Source organism: Mytilus edulis, chromosome 9 (genome assembly GCF_963676685.1).
Source record: "Mytilus edulis chromosome 9, xbMytEdul2.2, whole genome shotgun sequence".
In the NCBI taxonomy this organism is placed as follows: domain Eukaryota; kingdom Metazoa; phylum Mollusca; class Bivalvia; order Mytilida; family Mytilidae; genus Mytilus; species Mytilus edulis.
In genome coordinates this window covers 65215846-65229801 of record NC_092352.1, presented here as the reverse complement: position 1 = coordinate 65229801, position 13956 = coordinate 65215846, and the positions used below count along the sequence as shown (strand labels likewise).

General features: G+C 32.5%; 1 protein-coding gene across 3 annotated transcripts in view; it reads left to right on the top strand.

Annotated features, from left to right (window-relative positions):
* LOC139488818 (prostaglandin reductase-3-like) overlaps positions 1–12627 on the top strand; it is a 49596-nt gene extending 36969 nt beyond the window's left edge. For all 3 annotated transcript variants that reach the window (XM_071274750.1, XM_071274749.1, XM_071274751.1), the window contains exons 7-13: positions 2384–2412; positions 4859–4933; positions 5600–5671; positions 6182–6243; positions 8220–8322; positions 11299–11484; positions 12215–12627. In XM_071274750.1, the coding sequence (XP_071130851.1) occupies positions 2384–2412; positions 4859–4933; positions 5600–5671; positions 6182–6243; positions 8220–8322; positions 11299–11484; positions 12215–12265 (578 nt within the window). In that variant the 3' untranslated portion in view covers positions 12266–12627. The remainder of the gene's footprint in view (positions 1–2383; positions 2413–4858; positions 4934–5599; positions 5672–6181; positions 6244–8219; positions 8323–11298; positions 11485–12214) is intronic.
* Positions 12628–13956: the final 1329 nt, after the last annotated feature.

Here is a 13956-nt window from a genome sequence, read left to right as displayed (position 1 = left end):
AAGTTGGACAATCTCCGAATTGACTGGCCTAATTCGGGAAGTGATTCGCTGGCTCTTTGACGTCTTTCTTTAAACTGAACTCAGTTTGACTAGAAGGCGCAAATCGCTCTTCAAGTGCACTGACTAAATCGGAAAAGTTTTGTCTTTTCTCACTTGGTAAATCTCCAAGTACCGCTTGTGCCTGTCCCATTAACGATACCGCTAAGTATAACCCTTTTCGATTTTCCGACCAATTATTTACAAGTGCACACATTTCAAAATGGGACAAATAGTCTGTCCATGATGTGCTACCGTTATAGTGACATGGTTTAATTTTCACACCAGAATTATCTGTGTTACCAGTATGTCGGTACTTTGATTTGTCAGTTTCGTCTATTTCCCTAATATAACTATTGTCTATGGGTAAAGGCAAAGTATCCCCTTCCCTCAAATCAATTTGGGAAAATTTTACAGTTTTGTGCGTATTCGGGTTGTTGAATGTTGGTAAATCAACTTTTTCATTATCTCCCTTTCTTGACAATGAGGACCCTCTTGATCCCAGACCCGAATCATTTCTTGATACAATATTATATTTTGGACGAACACCTTGATCTTTGGGTGTTGATGAAACAAAACTGTTTCTATAAGTTGTTCCTTCTTCCATATCATATATTTGTTTTGTGTACTCGTCGATTGTATCACCAAAAGACATGTTTGTACTTTAATTTGCGGTTTAACCATGCATACACAATATAATAATGTAAACACAATGTCAAAAATGTACAGTGTAATAAATGTCAATCAAAAACTTGCCTGTATCACTATCGATCGTTAATCCCTACTGTAAATAATAATCGTAACTTAACCGTGGGAAATTTAAAACGTTAACAGGACAATTTTGATATGTGCAAAAGTGAACAGTTTGAACAAAAACGATCTGTGCAAAAGTGAACAGTAAATTCTCACAAGACAGTTTGGATATAAGTTTATAAGATGATCAAATTTGGATATATAATCTATCACTATGGATTTAAAAATGAACAATTTGGATCCCACCGCTATCCACCAAATTATGTAACGTGTACACAGGGTAAGCGTGCCTATTTCTATTTAGAATGTGTCCGTTACCAGTTTGATACTGGATCCAAAATTGTTCTATTTACAAAATATATAACAAACAATCTTTATTTATAAATTAACGTCAATGAACCAAAATATGTACAACTGCTCTTTGCAATCTTTAATAAACTATCTATAAACAATTCTACTTTAAAATATATATACAACTGGTACAAATTTGTACTATTACAATTACAAATTTGTCCTGGGTCAGGAACAAACTTGTCCTCCTGGTACCATAATGTACCCTACAAGTTTACACACTTGTCCTTGTTCTCTTGGTACAATTATGTACTTTACAAGGTGGTCACACAGACTCACACTTGTCCTATACGGTACAATACGGTTCAACTTGTAAACGTACAAGTCCGTATTTCAAAACAGGAACCAACCTGTTCTTTATTACACTTAGTAATATTATCTAATAAATCTAATATAAACGAGACTGCGATCTCGAATTCCAACGTACCGTACCTTGGTCTTATGTCTACGAAGACTTATGACAATCGACACTGAGCTAGGATTCTCTCCTGCTTATATACCCCAATGGTAGCCGTACCATTATTATAGGAGGGGTGTTCTTCCAAAGTGTCTCATTACTCGTATTGACAGTTTCCTTTGGAACACCCCTTCACGTTTGACTTGACCCAAAGTTTACCCGCGAAACATCTTACTCTTTTCTATGTTTATTAAAGTATCATATAAATATATAAAATAAGGCTTCTGCCGAACTGTAACCAATGTAAACAATTTAACCTTCGATACAAAATCATCACACATGTAACAAACGAAACACGCGGCGTGTTTTATTCATATGTTGCTATATAACCAAGAAATTGTCATTCGGAAAAATAGCGAGCTCCAACAATAATAGGGAGTGCTTTCTTTAGCAACAACCAACGTCAATATTAACGGATAGCAACTTCTAAGGGGTGGTTCCATTTCTCAGTCTGTTCTGTAAGACTTCGTGCATTATGAACTAACGAATCATAAGTACCTGACTTTAATATGAGCAAATTAAATAACATTTCGGACAGTGCCTCTGTGAAGATCAAACACATACTATCTTTAGTAGAGCATGGAAGTATTATGTCAATATAATACTTCCATGGGTAGAGCAAAGTGTCATCGGCTGTTTAACTAAAAAGCGTGTCATATAAATTAATATAAACACATTTTTTTATTTCAAAGAAAAATGAACAAGAAGAATATTTATTTCTTTTGAAATTCCTGTAAGGTATATAGAGCTGATGAATTTTAATCATACAATTTCCCCGACTTACAGCTGCGGCAGGTGGAACTGGACAATTTGCTGTATGTATTATGCTATCATATATACCATATGCTTCTATTTCTTTCCCTGTGACTTTTTTCTGCAATTTTCGTGCATGCAAGGATAATTCTTGCTACTCACGTTTTCGACTCTGCCTGAATATTTTGTACACTTTCTGGATTTTTAGTTGGCTATGCATTAAACAATTAACCAGCTACCCTATGCAATGATTGATAGATAGTTGGTATGTTATCCCACTTTTAACAAACTTATTGGTTATATCATGGCGTGCAGCTTATATATATTGATGTATTGTATTCCCGGAGAAAAAACGCCGACTTTCGGCAGAAAAAAGGACGACAACAAATTAAGGTACCGTAGTTAAATATTGACTCTAACAGCATTATGTATGCCTAAAAACATTCTTATTTAGTTGAAATATATAAAATTGAATAAAAATATTATGGTAGTTTCTGTTAAGGGTGAAGTTGAACCATTGTTAAAGAGTTACGTGAGCACAACCAACAGACCTTACTCTTTAACAATTATGGTTCAACTGCTGGACGATACATTGTGGTTACTTTTTTTCAAATGAATACAATGATATAACTGATGGGTTTAAACATTGAAACTCATACATTTTATTTTCCTCTAAAATCTAGATTTATAAATATTATTCATCAGCACATTTGTTCTTGTGATATATAATCAATATGAACATGAATGCTTCATCTCCTTTTCGTATTACTTTAAACAAATAGATTTACACACATCGATTTTATTTAAGAAACTTTGCTTAGAAAATTAATGCAATGAGTTAACAAATCCGTATTTTCAAATGGTAACTTAAAATTAGTAGGGCTTGTAGCAAACTACGGAAGCGTATTAGCGCCACACATTTTTTTTTTTAATTTTTCTTCCTATGTTTGCGTTAAAACGCAAACCTTTGCGTTATAACGCAAATATCTTGATTTCAATTATTCATTAAGTTTTTTATATATGTCCGTCTGTCATTCATTTCGGATGTACTAGTAGATAAAAAAAGAAACATACATACAAAGCCAAATCATTATAATAAATATGCATAGGAATAATGGAATACTTGAAGTGCAATTATACATAAATTAAGACTGATTTGTGCATCAGAAAAGTATATAATTTAACAAGAAAATAGATATAGTTTAGTATATAGTCATATTTAAATTGAAAGATTAAAAATAATGTCATACAATTGTGAAACCTCCAAGTCAAATAGACAAAATGATCTTTCTGCTTTAAAATGAATTATTAATAAGGAAACATTTTTTTTAAATCTCAGAATATGATCAAGATTCTTCGATAGAAAGTCATTGAATTTTCCTTTCAATATAATGAAGTATTTTTAAGATGCTTGGGTATAGCAATTTGAATAGAGAGAACATAATTTTATTAATAAAACATCTTCATTCTATACATTTATTGCCAAAGGGTAGCTTGTTTGGATCTAACCTACTTTACACAGTTCTCAAACGAGAGCTTACTTTGGAAGTATATTTATATTCGGTTATAGCTATATTAGCAGGGTTGATTTTTTTCTTAGGTATAACCTCAATTTACTCAATTTTCTTTGTAATATATATACTAGTATAGTAATATGGATATCGTTTCTGGGGACCTTTGTAGTTTGTTGTTCAGTGTGAGCCAATGCTCCGTGTTGAAGACCGTAATTCGGCCTATAAGGTTTACTTTTACGAATAGTGACTTAGATGGAGAGTTTTCTTATTGGCACTCATACCACATCTTCTTATATTATTCTGCTCATTATTATATTGATTATCATTGATATGATCTAATTATTCAAGCATTTTACTTTGCAATGACTACAAAGGTGATAAATTTTAATATATACAGCCTCCTCCATTAATAACTACTGTTTCCTTTGAATCTTAAATAAGAAATAAGATAAAACAAATGTTTGCGTTATAACGCAAAGGTTTGCGTTATATCGCAAAGGTTTGCGTTATTTCGCAAAGGTTTGCGTTAGCGTTATAACGCAAACATAGGAAGAAAAATAAAAAAATAAAATGTGTGGCGCTAATACGCTTCCGTAGCAAACTAAGTTTATGACGTATTTTTATAGTTTTGGAATGATGGTGGTAACGTTTATTGTTTATAAGATCATTGGAGTTTACTGTGACTTCCAATTATAATCTAACATCAACATTCGTTTTATACCGACACTTTATTTTCAAATTTTATTTTATTTCAATTTCTGTTGTTACTTCTTTATGAAAATTCGGATCAGGTGCCATTTTCAGATTCATTCACTGATTACATCAGATTACATAAGAACTTGATATGAAATGCATAGGTTGGAGTTTAGAAGACCATTTTTTTCTTGAAGGTAGGTATAATTCTGAAAAGTATTTCACGCTTCAACACATGCATATTGCTATGTTTAACAGTTATATTTATTAGTAAAATAAAAGAAATTCGTTTTATTTGTAGGTACAGTGGGCCAAAAAAGCTGGTTGTCACGTTATAGGTACTTGTTCCTCACCAGAAAAGGCGAATTTTTTAAAAGTTAGTTGACCCTCTAAACATCTCCAATAGAAAAATTATTGCAATACCAACATTAATTGATATAAACAAACAGTAAAGCAAATTTGACTGATACGATTCTGTCATTTATTTCGAGTAAACAAATGTATACGGACCAAAAATACAGTCTTACTTGAGCGAAAAACTGTTTCTTATCGGCTAACAAGTTCCCGTGTGAATGATTTTAACTAAATCCAAAAAAAAAAAAAAATGGAAACGCAAAGTGTTAGATAATAAGGCAGATGTAATATTCAAATTATGCATAATAAAAATTCGGTATGATTTTACAACAAGCACAATTTTCTTAAGAATGTTCGCTCCTTTTGTTTTTCAAATATTTTTATGACATATGATAGTTTAAAAGCCATATTTGAAAATGTTATGTAATCCTTGTACTTTTTTCATAGTTTTTGAAAGAAAAAATGAGCCAATGTTATTTTTTTTAAATACATATCTAGAGAGAATAACTTCCTGTCAAATGTGTAAAGGCATATATCTTAAACACAAGCTCACGCACTCTTTATTTTTTCTTCTTTTTTAGTTCCTTTATTCGTGATCTTTCAATTTATAACAGTCTTTTATTAATCATGTTGTTTTGAAACAGAGTAGGCAATTGTAAGGTATACACTCGTTTCTTTCCTCTTTTAGACCCTAGGATGTGATAGAACAATTAACTACAAAACAGAAAATATAAACGAAGTTCTGAAAGCTGAGTATCCGGTATGTATTTTATTACTTTTTGTCATTTAGAAAAGTGATAAAGAGCCCAATATTAAAGTTATGTTAATGATGATAATAATGATAATAAGTAAGAACAGCAAACGAAGATGATCACTCCTTAAAGTACCCATAAGGCCCTCAGCGAAGAGTAAAGAAAAGAGGTAACTTATAGGCCAATTTTCCCGGAATTTATTTCACACCAGGACTGTTTTCAAAAGTTCTCCAATATTTTCTAGAAAACAGTTAGTACATTAAAATTTGGATTTTATGGTTATTACAACATGTAGCTGTATTTTGTGCAAGTGATCGAATTATGGATGCCTAAGATGACCAAAAAATGCAATTTATGTTATACCATGCACACAACAAAGAGAACTAAAACAATGAACCCTTGCACATGGATTGTTTTGAAATTTATTATTGAAAATGTATTATACTTGCAAGTGCAGGTCTCTAATTGAAAAAAAAAGGAAAAACGCAACATAATGTATTGTATTTTATGTTTTGTAGAATGGTTTGGACGTTGTATACGAATCAGTTGGGGGAGAAATGTTTGAAACCTGTTTTAATAAGTACTGATTATTTTAAAATATCTTTACGCTCACATGAAATCATGTAACATATAAATAAGAGGACGAGATACATTTGAAAATGATTTCTAACATAAGAGGATTACTAGCAAATAAACTTATTAAAACATGTTAAATTTGGGAAATACCCACTGTGAAATACACATTATTCAGTTGAAAATGAATAGTAAAGACAGGTAGATTGGTTTAATTATAATTGTTGTTTGCTTACTCCAGTGAAATCATATATTCCATTGGTATATAGTTTGAGAACAATTTAAAAAGTACATCATTTAATATATTTGTGGTATTTATCTGAGATGTCAGAAATGAAAGGGAAAAGATACCGAAGGGAAATCCAAACAAAAAGCAGGGAAAAAAACTTACAGTGTCATGAAAACCGACGAAAATAAAAAAATAAAACAATAGTATACACAAACCACAACATTACAAACTAAAGACCGAACATCACAAACCCGGTAAGCAGGTTATTTTCTATATGTGACACCCGTAGTGTTGCTCATATAAGTACAAACCCAGTGATAAGTCTAACTTTAGCTATGGAAACGACAATTGTAGCATATCCGTCGTCATCTGTGAAACAGATATTCCATAACGTTTAACCAACGCGTGATGGCGTCCGTAAACATATGGAAGGGATTATTTTAACTTAACCACCTGGAACTCTTGGTTGAATATCTTCCTTATTAGCAGCAAAATACTATCACGGAAATTGTGATAGTAAATGCAAGCAATGTAATATCGTATCAACTTGAAAATATACTATTTTTATTATAATATTCGAAATACAGGCGATGCTGAAATGTATTTACATATGAATGGTTAATTTACAATTAGAAAGCTGAAATCGTCTCTTTTTCGTTGTTAAGTTTTGTTCTCAACCGACCCTCATTATTAAATGATGTAATTATAAGGGACTTAGATTTATCTGTCGTATTCTTTATTTCAAGTTAGATGCAGAGATGCGTCCAACAAAATCACTATACCTTAAATTATTTAGCGAAAGGTTATGTGAAGTTAAAGAATAATGCTAGTTTCTTTTAATTGTTCATAAAAATGCCCGGTATAAATATATAAAAAAGATGTGGTGGGATTACCAATGAGATACTATTCATAAGAGACCAAATGAAACAGAAATTAACAACAATGGGTCACTGTACGGCCTTCAACAATGAACTAACCCCATACTGTATATTAGTAGTCAGCTATAAAAGGCCCAGAAATGACCACTGAAAAACTAACGGCCTTATTATATACAAAACATGAACAAACAAGAATGTGTCCCAAGTACACGGATGCCCAATCCGCACTATCATTTTCCATGTTTAGTGGACCGTGAAAATGGGTCTTAAAATCTCTAATTTGGCATTAAAATTAGAAAGATCATATCATAGGAAACACGTTTACTAAGTTTCAAGTTGATTGGACATCAACTTCATCAAAAAACTACCTCGACCAAAAACTTTAACCTAAAGCGGGACAGACGGACGACCAGACGAACGGACGAACGAACGGACGGACGAACAGACGAACGGACGGACGAACGGACGGACGGACGGACTCACAGACCAGAAAACATAATGCCCATAAATGGGGCATAATAACAAATATGTATCACAGCAAAAAACGACAACTAGTACTACTGAATTACAGTCTCCTGACTTGAGACCGGCACATACATACAGCATGTGGCGGGATTTAAAAGTCATTTTAACATGAATTAAATTGCTAATACACCAGAATGAATTTTAGAATTCACCTATCGTTAGAATGCGTCTAACGTGATATTGAAATCAATGTATGCATTTATTTGGTCTGACTGCAGCTGCTTCCGAATTGAAACCGACACGTTTATTTTCTACATATACGAAACATATTATTTTAGCATGATACAATAATAGAGAGGTAAATATGTTGGATACACATACAGTAGATACATTTATTGATTTTTATTTAAGTTTGAAAGTGAGAGGTCGGTTGGTGATTATTGGTTACATAAGCAAGTATGGAACAGACACATCGTCACAAGTTATGCCTTTCTTGGCATCATTACCACAAAAGGTAGGCATCACCATAGACATTGATACGTTTAATACATTGTACATCTTTTACTCATCGAAAAGTAAATGTTTACAGTTGTCTAAGGTGTATTGTTTGTCGCTCAAAATGTACCATGACTATCAGTTTCTTTAGTAGGCTCTATATGTTTAAGGTGAATTAACTTGCCTCATTATGCTATTTGTACCAAAAACTTTTCCTTCTTTTTATCATGATCGTATATTCAAATTAATAATTCATATTGGACTTTGGAAATTTTAAGTATTATGTAATAATAACAGTTTTGAAGCTTTGAAAATATTCCATGTAGAACATTACCTCTAGATTTGTCGGTACGAACGAATACATAATGGATGTATAGATAGCTTAAAAAGGACGCTTACAAACATGTTTAGGACCAACACAGATATATGTTATTCTGTTGTATGTCATATTTGTTTCCGTTATTGTTTTGTCATTTGAATTGTTTCAAACTGTGTCATGTAAGGGCCATAACTTGCTATACGGTATGGGATTTGTCCATTGACGAAGGTGTATCTCTGCTGGTATCCATGTCATTTGAACTTTGGAATAGTGAATTGTTTTCTTCTTTTAATAACTAAACTAGAACACACCCGCGGGCATATACAGCTTGTAAACTGTTGTAAAAGATATTATGACTGGAGAATTTCATATAAGGTATCAAAAGCCCTCTCCCTTTCTTCCCAAAGTCCGTTATATGTGTTTCCTTTCTGTTAAATTCAATTATTTTTCGTGTTCTGCCCTTATACCACAATTATTTTTCCCCTTTGCTACAATGCATTTTTTTGGTAAAAGTCAAATTAAATTAAAAATTTGCATCGCTTCAAACATGAAATAAATGAAACTGCTTATAGACCATTATTATTTTAATAAAATGTGCTTCTAGGACAATCCATCAGTTCTTTTCCTTTTGAGAGCCCTATTAACATGCCAATGGTAGGATTTGAATCTCGTATAAATGGCTATGGCTTATTTGAGGGTAGGTCTGAAGGGCCCTGATTCCGAAATCCCGGGCTTAAAAACATGAAATCCCGAGGTGCGTATTTTAACGAAATTCATATCCCGAAATCCCGAGCTTAAAAACACCCGATCCCGACGTCCCGAATAAGTCCTGCCTTCCTCTAATGTCTACCCCACTTTCATTTTGGCCAAATCGCTACTTTCAAATTCAAAAATAAATTTTTATGCCCCATTTATGGGAATTATGTTTTCTAGTCTGTTCGTCTGTTCGTTCGTTCGTCCGTCCGTCTGTCCCGCTTCGTGTTAAAGTTTTTGTCGAGGTAGTTTTTGATGAAGTTGAAGTCCAACCAACTCGAAACTTAGTAAATATGTTCCCTATGATATGATTCTTCTATTAATTTAAAACCAAATAAGAGATTTTACCCCATTTCACGGTCCACTAAACATAGTTAACGATAGTGCCGATGTGGCATCCGTATACTATGGACACATTCTTGTTTCCACATGTTTTACTTATTTCAATATATATGCAACTGGTATGACCCCTTAGATAGTGAATATTTCAAAACAAAGTTGACATTTTAAATCCCGTTTAAGCAATTTCAGTTCATTGTCATTAAATACTCTGCTGGTATATTATAGTTGTATACTCGTAGTTTACAGGTGAATAAACGCGAAAACATAATTGTCTCTAAGGAGGTATAATAGTTGTGGTTCTTGCGATCTAAAAACCATGATATGGAGAACGCTCTGATTGGCTTATTTATTTTTGTAATCTATCATACGATAATACGATTGGTTGTTCTTGTGCATGTTTCAAACCGGAAGTCTTATCTATGACTAAAAGTCAGTCTGATAACGGAAACAATATCCGGACACCTATTTTGTCGTTTTTCTCCCAAAATAACTCAATCTGAATATATAATCATAAGAATGGATGACAAATGCGACTATGCATGTTACCTAAATAACATAGAGGCATGATGGTTAATTTATTGTGGAAGGAAGAGAAGCGACACACAAAATGAGGTCTTCTCGTTTAATAGTAATAGATGTAACTATTATTGAAATTAGAATTATATGAATGTATATATTTAAGGTAGTTGATATTTTTCCGGCTAGCCCCAAAGTAGTAAAAAAATGTCTTTTCTTCCGACCATCAGGAGTAGCTTTTCTTCATATTATGCTATTTTCAACTGGCTGTTTGTTGGATTGTGCCGATTTTCCGAAAAATTAAACAGGTTAACAAAAAGAGATATTTTTTTTTTTAAATTAGAGAAAAATGGTACGGAAATATAAACTGCCCTCTAAAGCAAGATTGTCTAAAATACATTATCTTTTTATTGAGAAATAAATACAATAAACTAGTTGAAAAGGGGTTTATACCTAAACAATATCAGTGTATGTTCATAGATATCCGTAAGTGAACCAATGATTAATATAGTATACTATATATATTTCCTTGGCAGAACTTACAAATCATGCAACCAAGTATATTTGATTTCGTCTTTTTCAAGCGAATTGTTCTTATACGTTTTGACTCCAGTGATACAAGCAAAGGTAATGATGTAATTCAGCAATTTCAGCCCTTTTATGTGCACATGCAGTTGTTCTGGAGTCTGTCTTATTGAATTATTTTTTAAAGCAATCACATTCTCTGTTATCTTTAGCAAATCTATTGATATAAAACGGGCTCTAGCGTCCATTGCATTCGCGCGTTTGCAATCCGAAATCTCATCTAAGTCACATTTTCCACGTAACATGACACAGTTGTTTGTGCGTGCGAAAACGGATGGCTGGGAAAATAGAGATTTCTTTCTTTCTTCCGGCTAGCCGGAACAATATACAGTGCGTAAATTTAAGGAACATTTGTTTTATGAAAAGTGAAAAAATAGAAAGTAAAAAGTTGGTTTCATGTATTAGTATTATATTAAATAGTTTTGACAACTTGTATTGTCGATTTGAAATCATATCATATTCTAAATATTCAATTTGAAGGTGCTGACAAAGTCTTTAAGTATTCTAGGATTTTTTCTTCCTCATTATCCTGTTGAAATGTTCACGTTTCCGGGAAAAATTGCTGAGATGTACAACAATGGTCAAATAAAAAGTTTGGTGGACACCGGTAAAAAATTACCAAATGGACCCTTTGTTGGTATTGATAAAGTAGCCGATGCTGTTGAGGTATAACAAATGTTATATTAGAAGTTTATTAATAGTTTATAATTACTGTAAACCAACTCACTAATTTAGCAATTTTAAAATATAGGAAACAGTGCAAATGAAAATTGAGTAGAATACTAGTATAGAAACCTCTAAATCAGAATTTTAATATCTAGTAGTAGAAATTGGAATTCTGGTTTATACTTTTTAAAATTATTACAACGTATAACGATGTAATTAGGATATCTAGAGTTATGTCAGTGAGGATAGAAAAAGAGACGACTTACAACTTAACAATTAAAAATCCTTGGTTTAAATAGTTTTATTAGCATAATTATATGGAAATAAGAGATCTGACACCAAGACAGCTACTTTGCGAAACATTTAACCAAAAAGAAATCTAAAACGGATTTAAAAAAAGATGCGTGTCTGTACAATCTGTTTATCTCTATTTAGCCGCGAGTGAAAATTGAAATAATTTAAACAGAGACTGTAAACAAATCATTCTACAATCTTCACAAAATCATAAATAAAACTTTCAAAATAATAACTTTGAACTACCACATATACACGCGGTGGGGTTAATATTGTATTAATATCTTTCTTATTTACATATTTCTTTTATTGTGGCTGTGATTCCAGATCACAGATAGAAACTATTAGGAACAAGAGGTAAAATTATACAACTGACGTATATGCAGTCTGTATTTGCCTACTGTTTACTAAGTTTCTATTGTTTTTTTAATTTCAGTATTTATACACTGGGAAGAGTCTTGGAAAAATAGTTGTGGAAATAAAATAGATTTGGATATTGTATTATAAACTAAAATACATGATTGATTGTGTAATATGTAAAAAGTAGAATATATATATTTATAAGTTTAAAACATTTTATATCTATTCAAATGACGTTAACACAGAAGAAGGATACCACATACTGCTGGAGTACTGATTGCAATCAGGATAATCAAACATAGCGTTAATAATACTATAAATTTAGAGAAAAAGACAAAACGCTCGCAATAAAAACCATCAGTCCAAGAAAAGAAAAAATACCAACTTAAAACATTAGGTTTTCAGAGCCTGTTTCGATAATCTTTGTGCATCATCGACAAGGGTCACTCTTACCAATCGTAGACTAGAATAAAACTCAGATCATAATTATTTTTTTTTGTCTTTTATAGTTTCAAGAAAATAGGCACACACATGAAGAAATGTTAAAATTGACACTAAGGGTCAAGACAAATAATAAGGAGTCAACTGATAATTTTGGCCATGTAACTTATTTGTAGATCTTGTCGAGCTGTCGATTTGTTTATACCCTTATAGTTTTCAAGATAATAGACAAAACACTAAAAATCGGTAAAATTAGTCATTTATAAAGAGTATTACTTTTATAAGAGTAACTTGAAGAATTATGCCATTAGACTTATTACATGCAGTAGATCATGCTGATCATTTTAGCTTTTTAGCTCACCTGGCCAGAAGGGCCAAGTGAGCTTTTCTCATCATCCGGCGTCCGTCGTCGTCCGTCGTCCGTCGTCCTGCGTCCGTCGTCGTTAACTTTTACAAAAATCTTCTCCTCTGAAACTGCTGGGCCAAATTTAACCAAACATGGCCAAAATCATTATTAGGGTATCTAGTTTAAAAATTGTGTCCGATGACCCGCCCAACCAACCAAGATGGCCGCCATGGCTAAACATAGAACATAGGGGTAAAATGCAGTTTTTGGCTTATAACTCAAAAACCAAAGCATTTAGAGCAAATCTGACATGGGGTGAAATTGTTAATCAGGTCAAGATCTATCTGCCCTGAAATTTCAGATGAATCGGACAACCCATAGATAGGTTGCTGCCCCTGAATTGATAATTTTAAGGAAATTTTGCTGTTTTTGGTTATTATCTTGAATATTATTATAGATATAGATAAACTGTAAACAGCAAAAATGTTCAGCTAAGTAAGATTTACAAATAAGTCAACATTACCAAAATGGTCTGTTGACCCCTTTAGGAGTTATTGCCCTTTATAGTCAATTTTTTACCATTTTTCGTAAATCTTAGTTATCTTTTACAAAAATCTTCTCCTCTGAAACTACTGGACCAAATTAAACCACACTTGGCCACAATCATCATTTGGGTATGTATTTTAAAAATTGTGTCCGGTGACCCGGCCAACCAACCAAGATGGCCGCCATGGCTAAAAATAGAATATAGGGGTAAAATGCAGTTTTTGGCTTATCACTCAAAAACCAAAGCATTTAGAGCAAATCTGACATGTCGTAAAATTGTTTATCAGGTCAAGATCTATCTGCAACAACAAAAGAAAGAGAGTTTTTAACGACCTCAGCTGGCTATACAACCATTGCACAATCAATAGAATTTTGCAGAAATCATTAATAGGATAGATTGCCCTTATATGATAATTTTTTATTACCTTTTTGTTTTTTTTTGGCAACGTGGGGGGGGGGTTGGTTACGCAACAACAAAACTACTT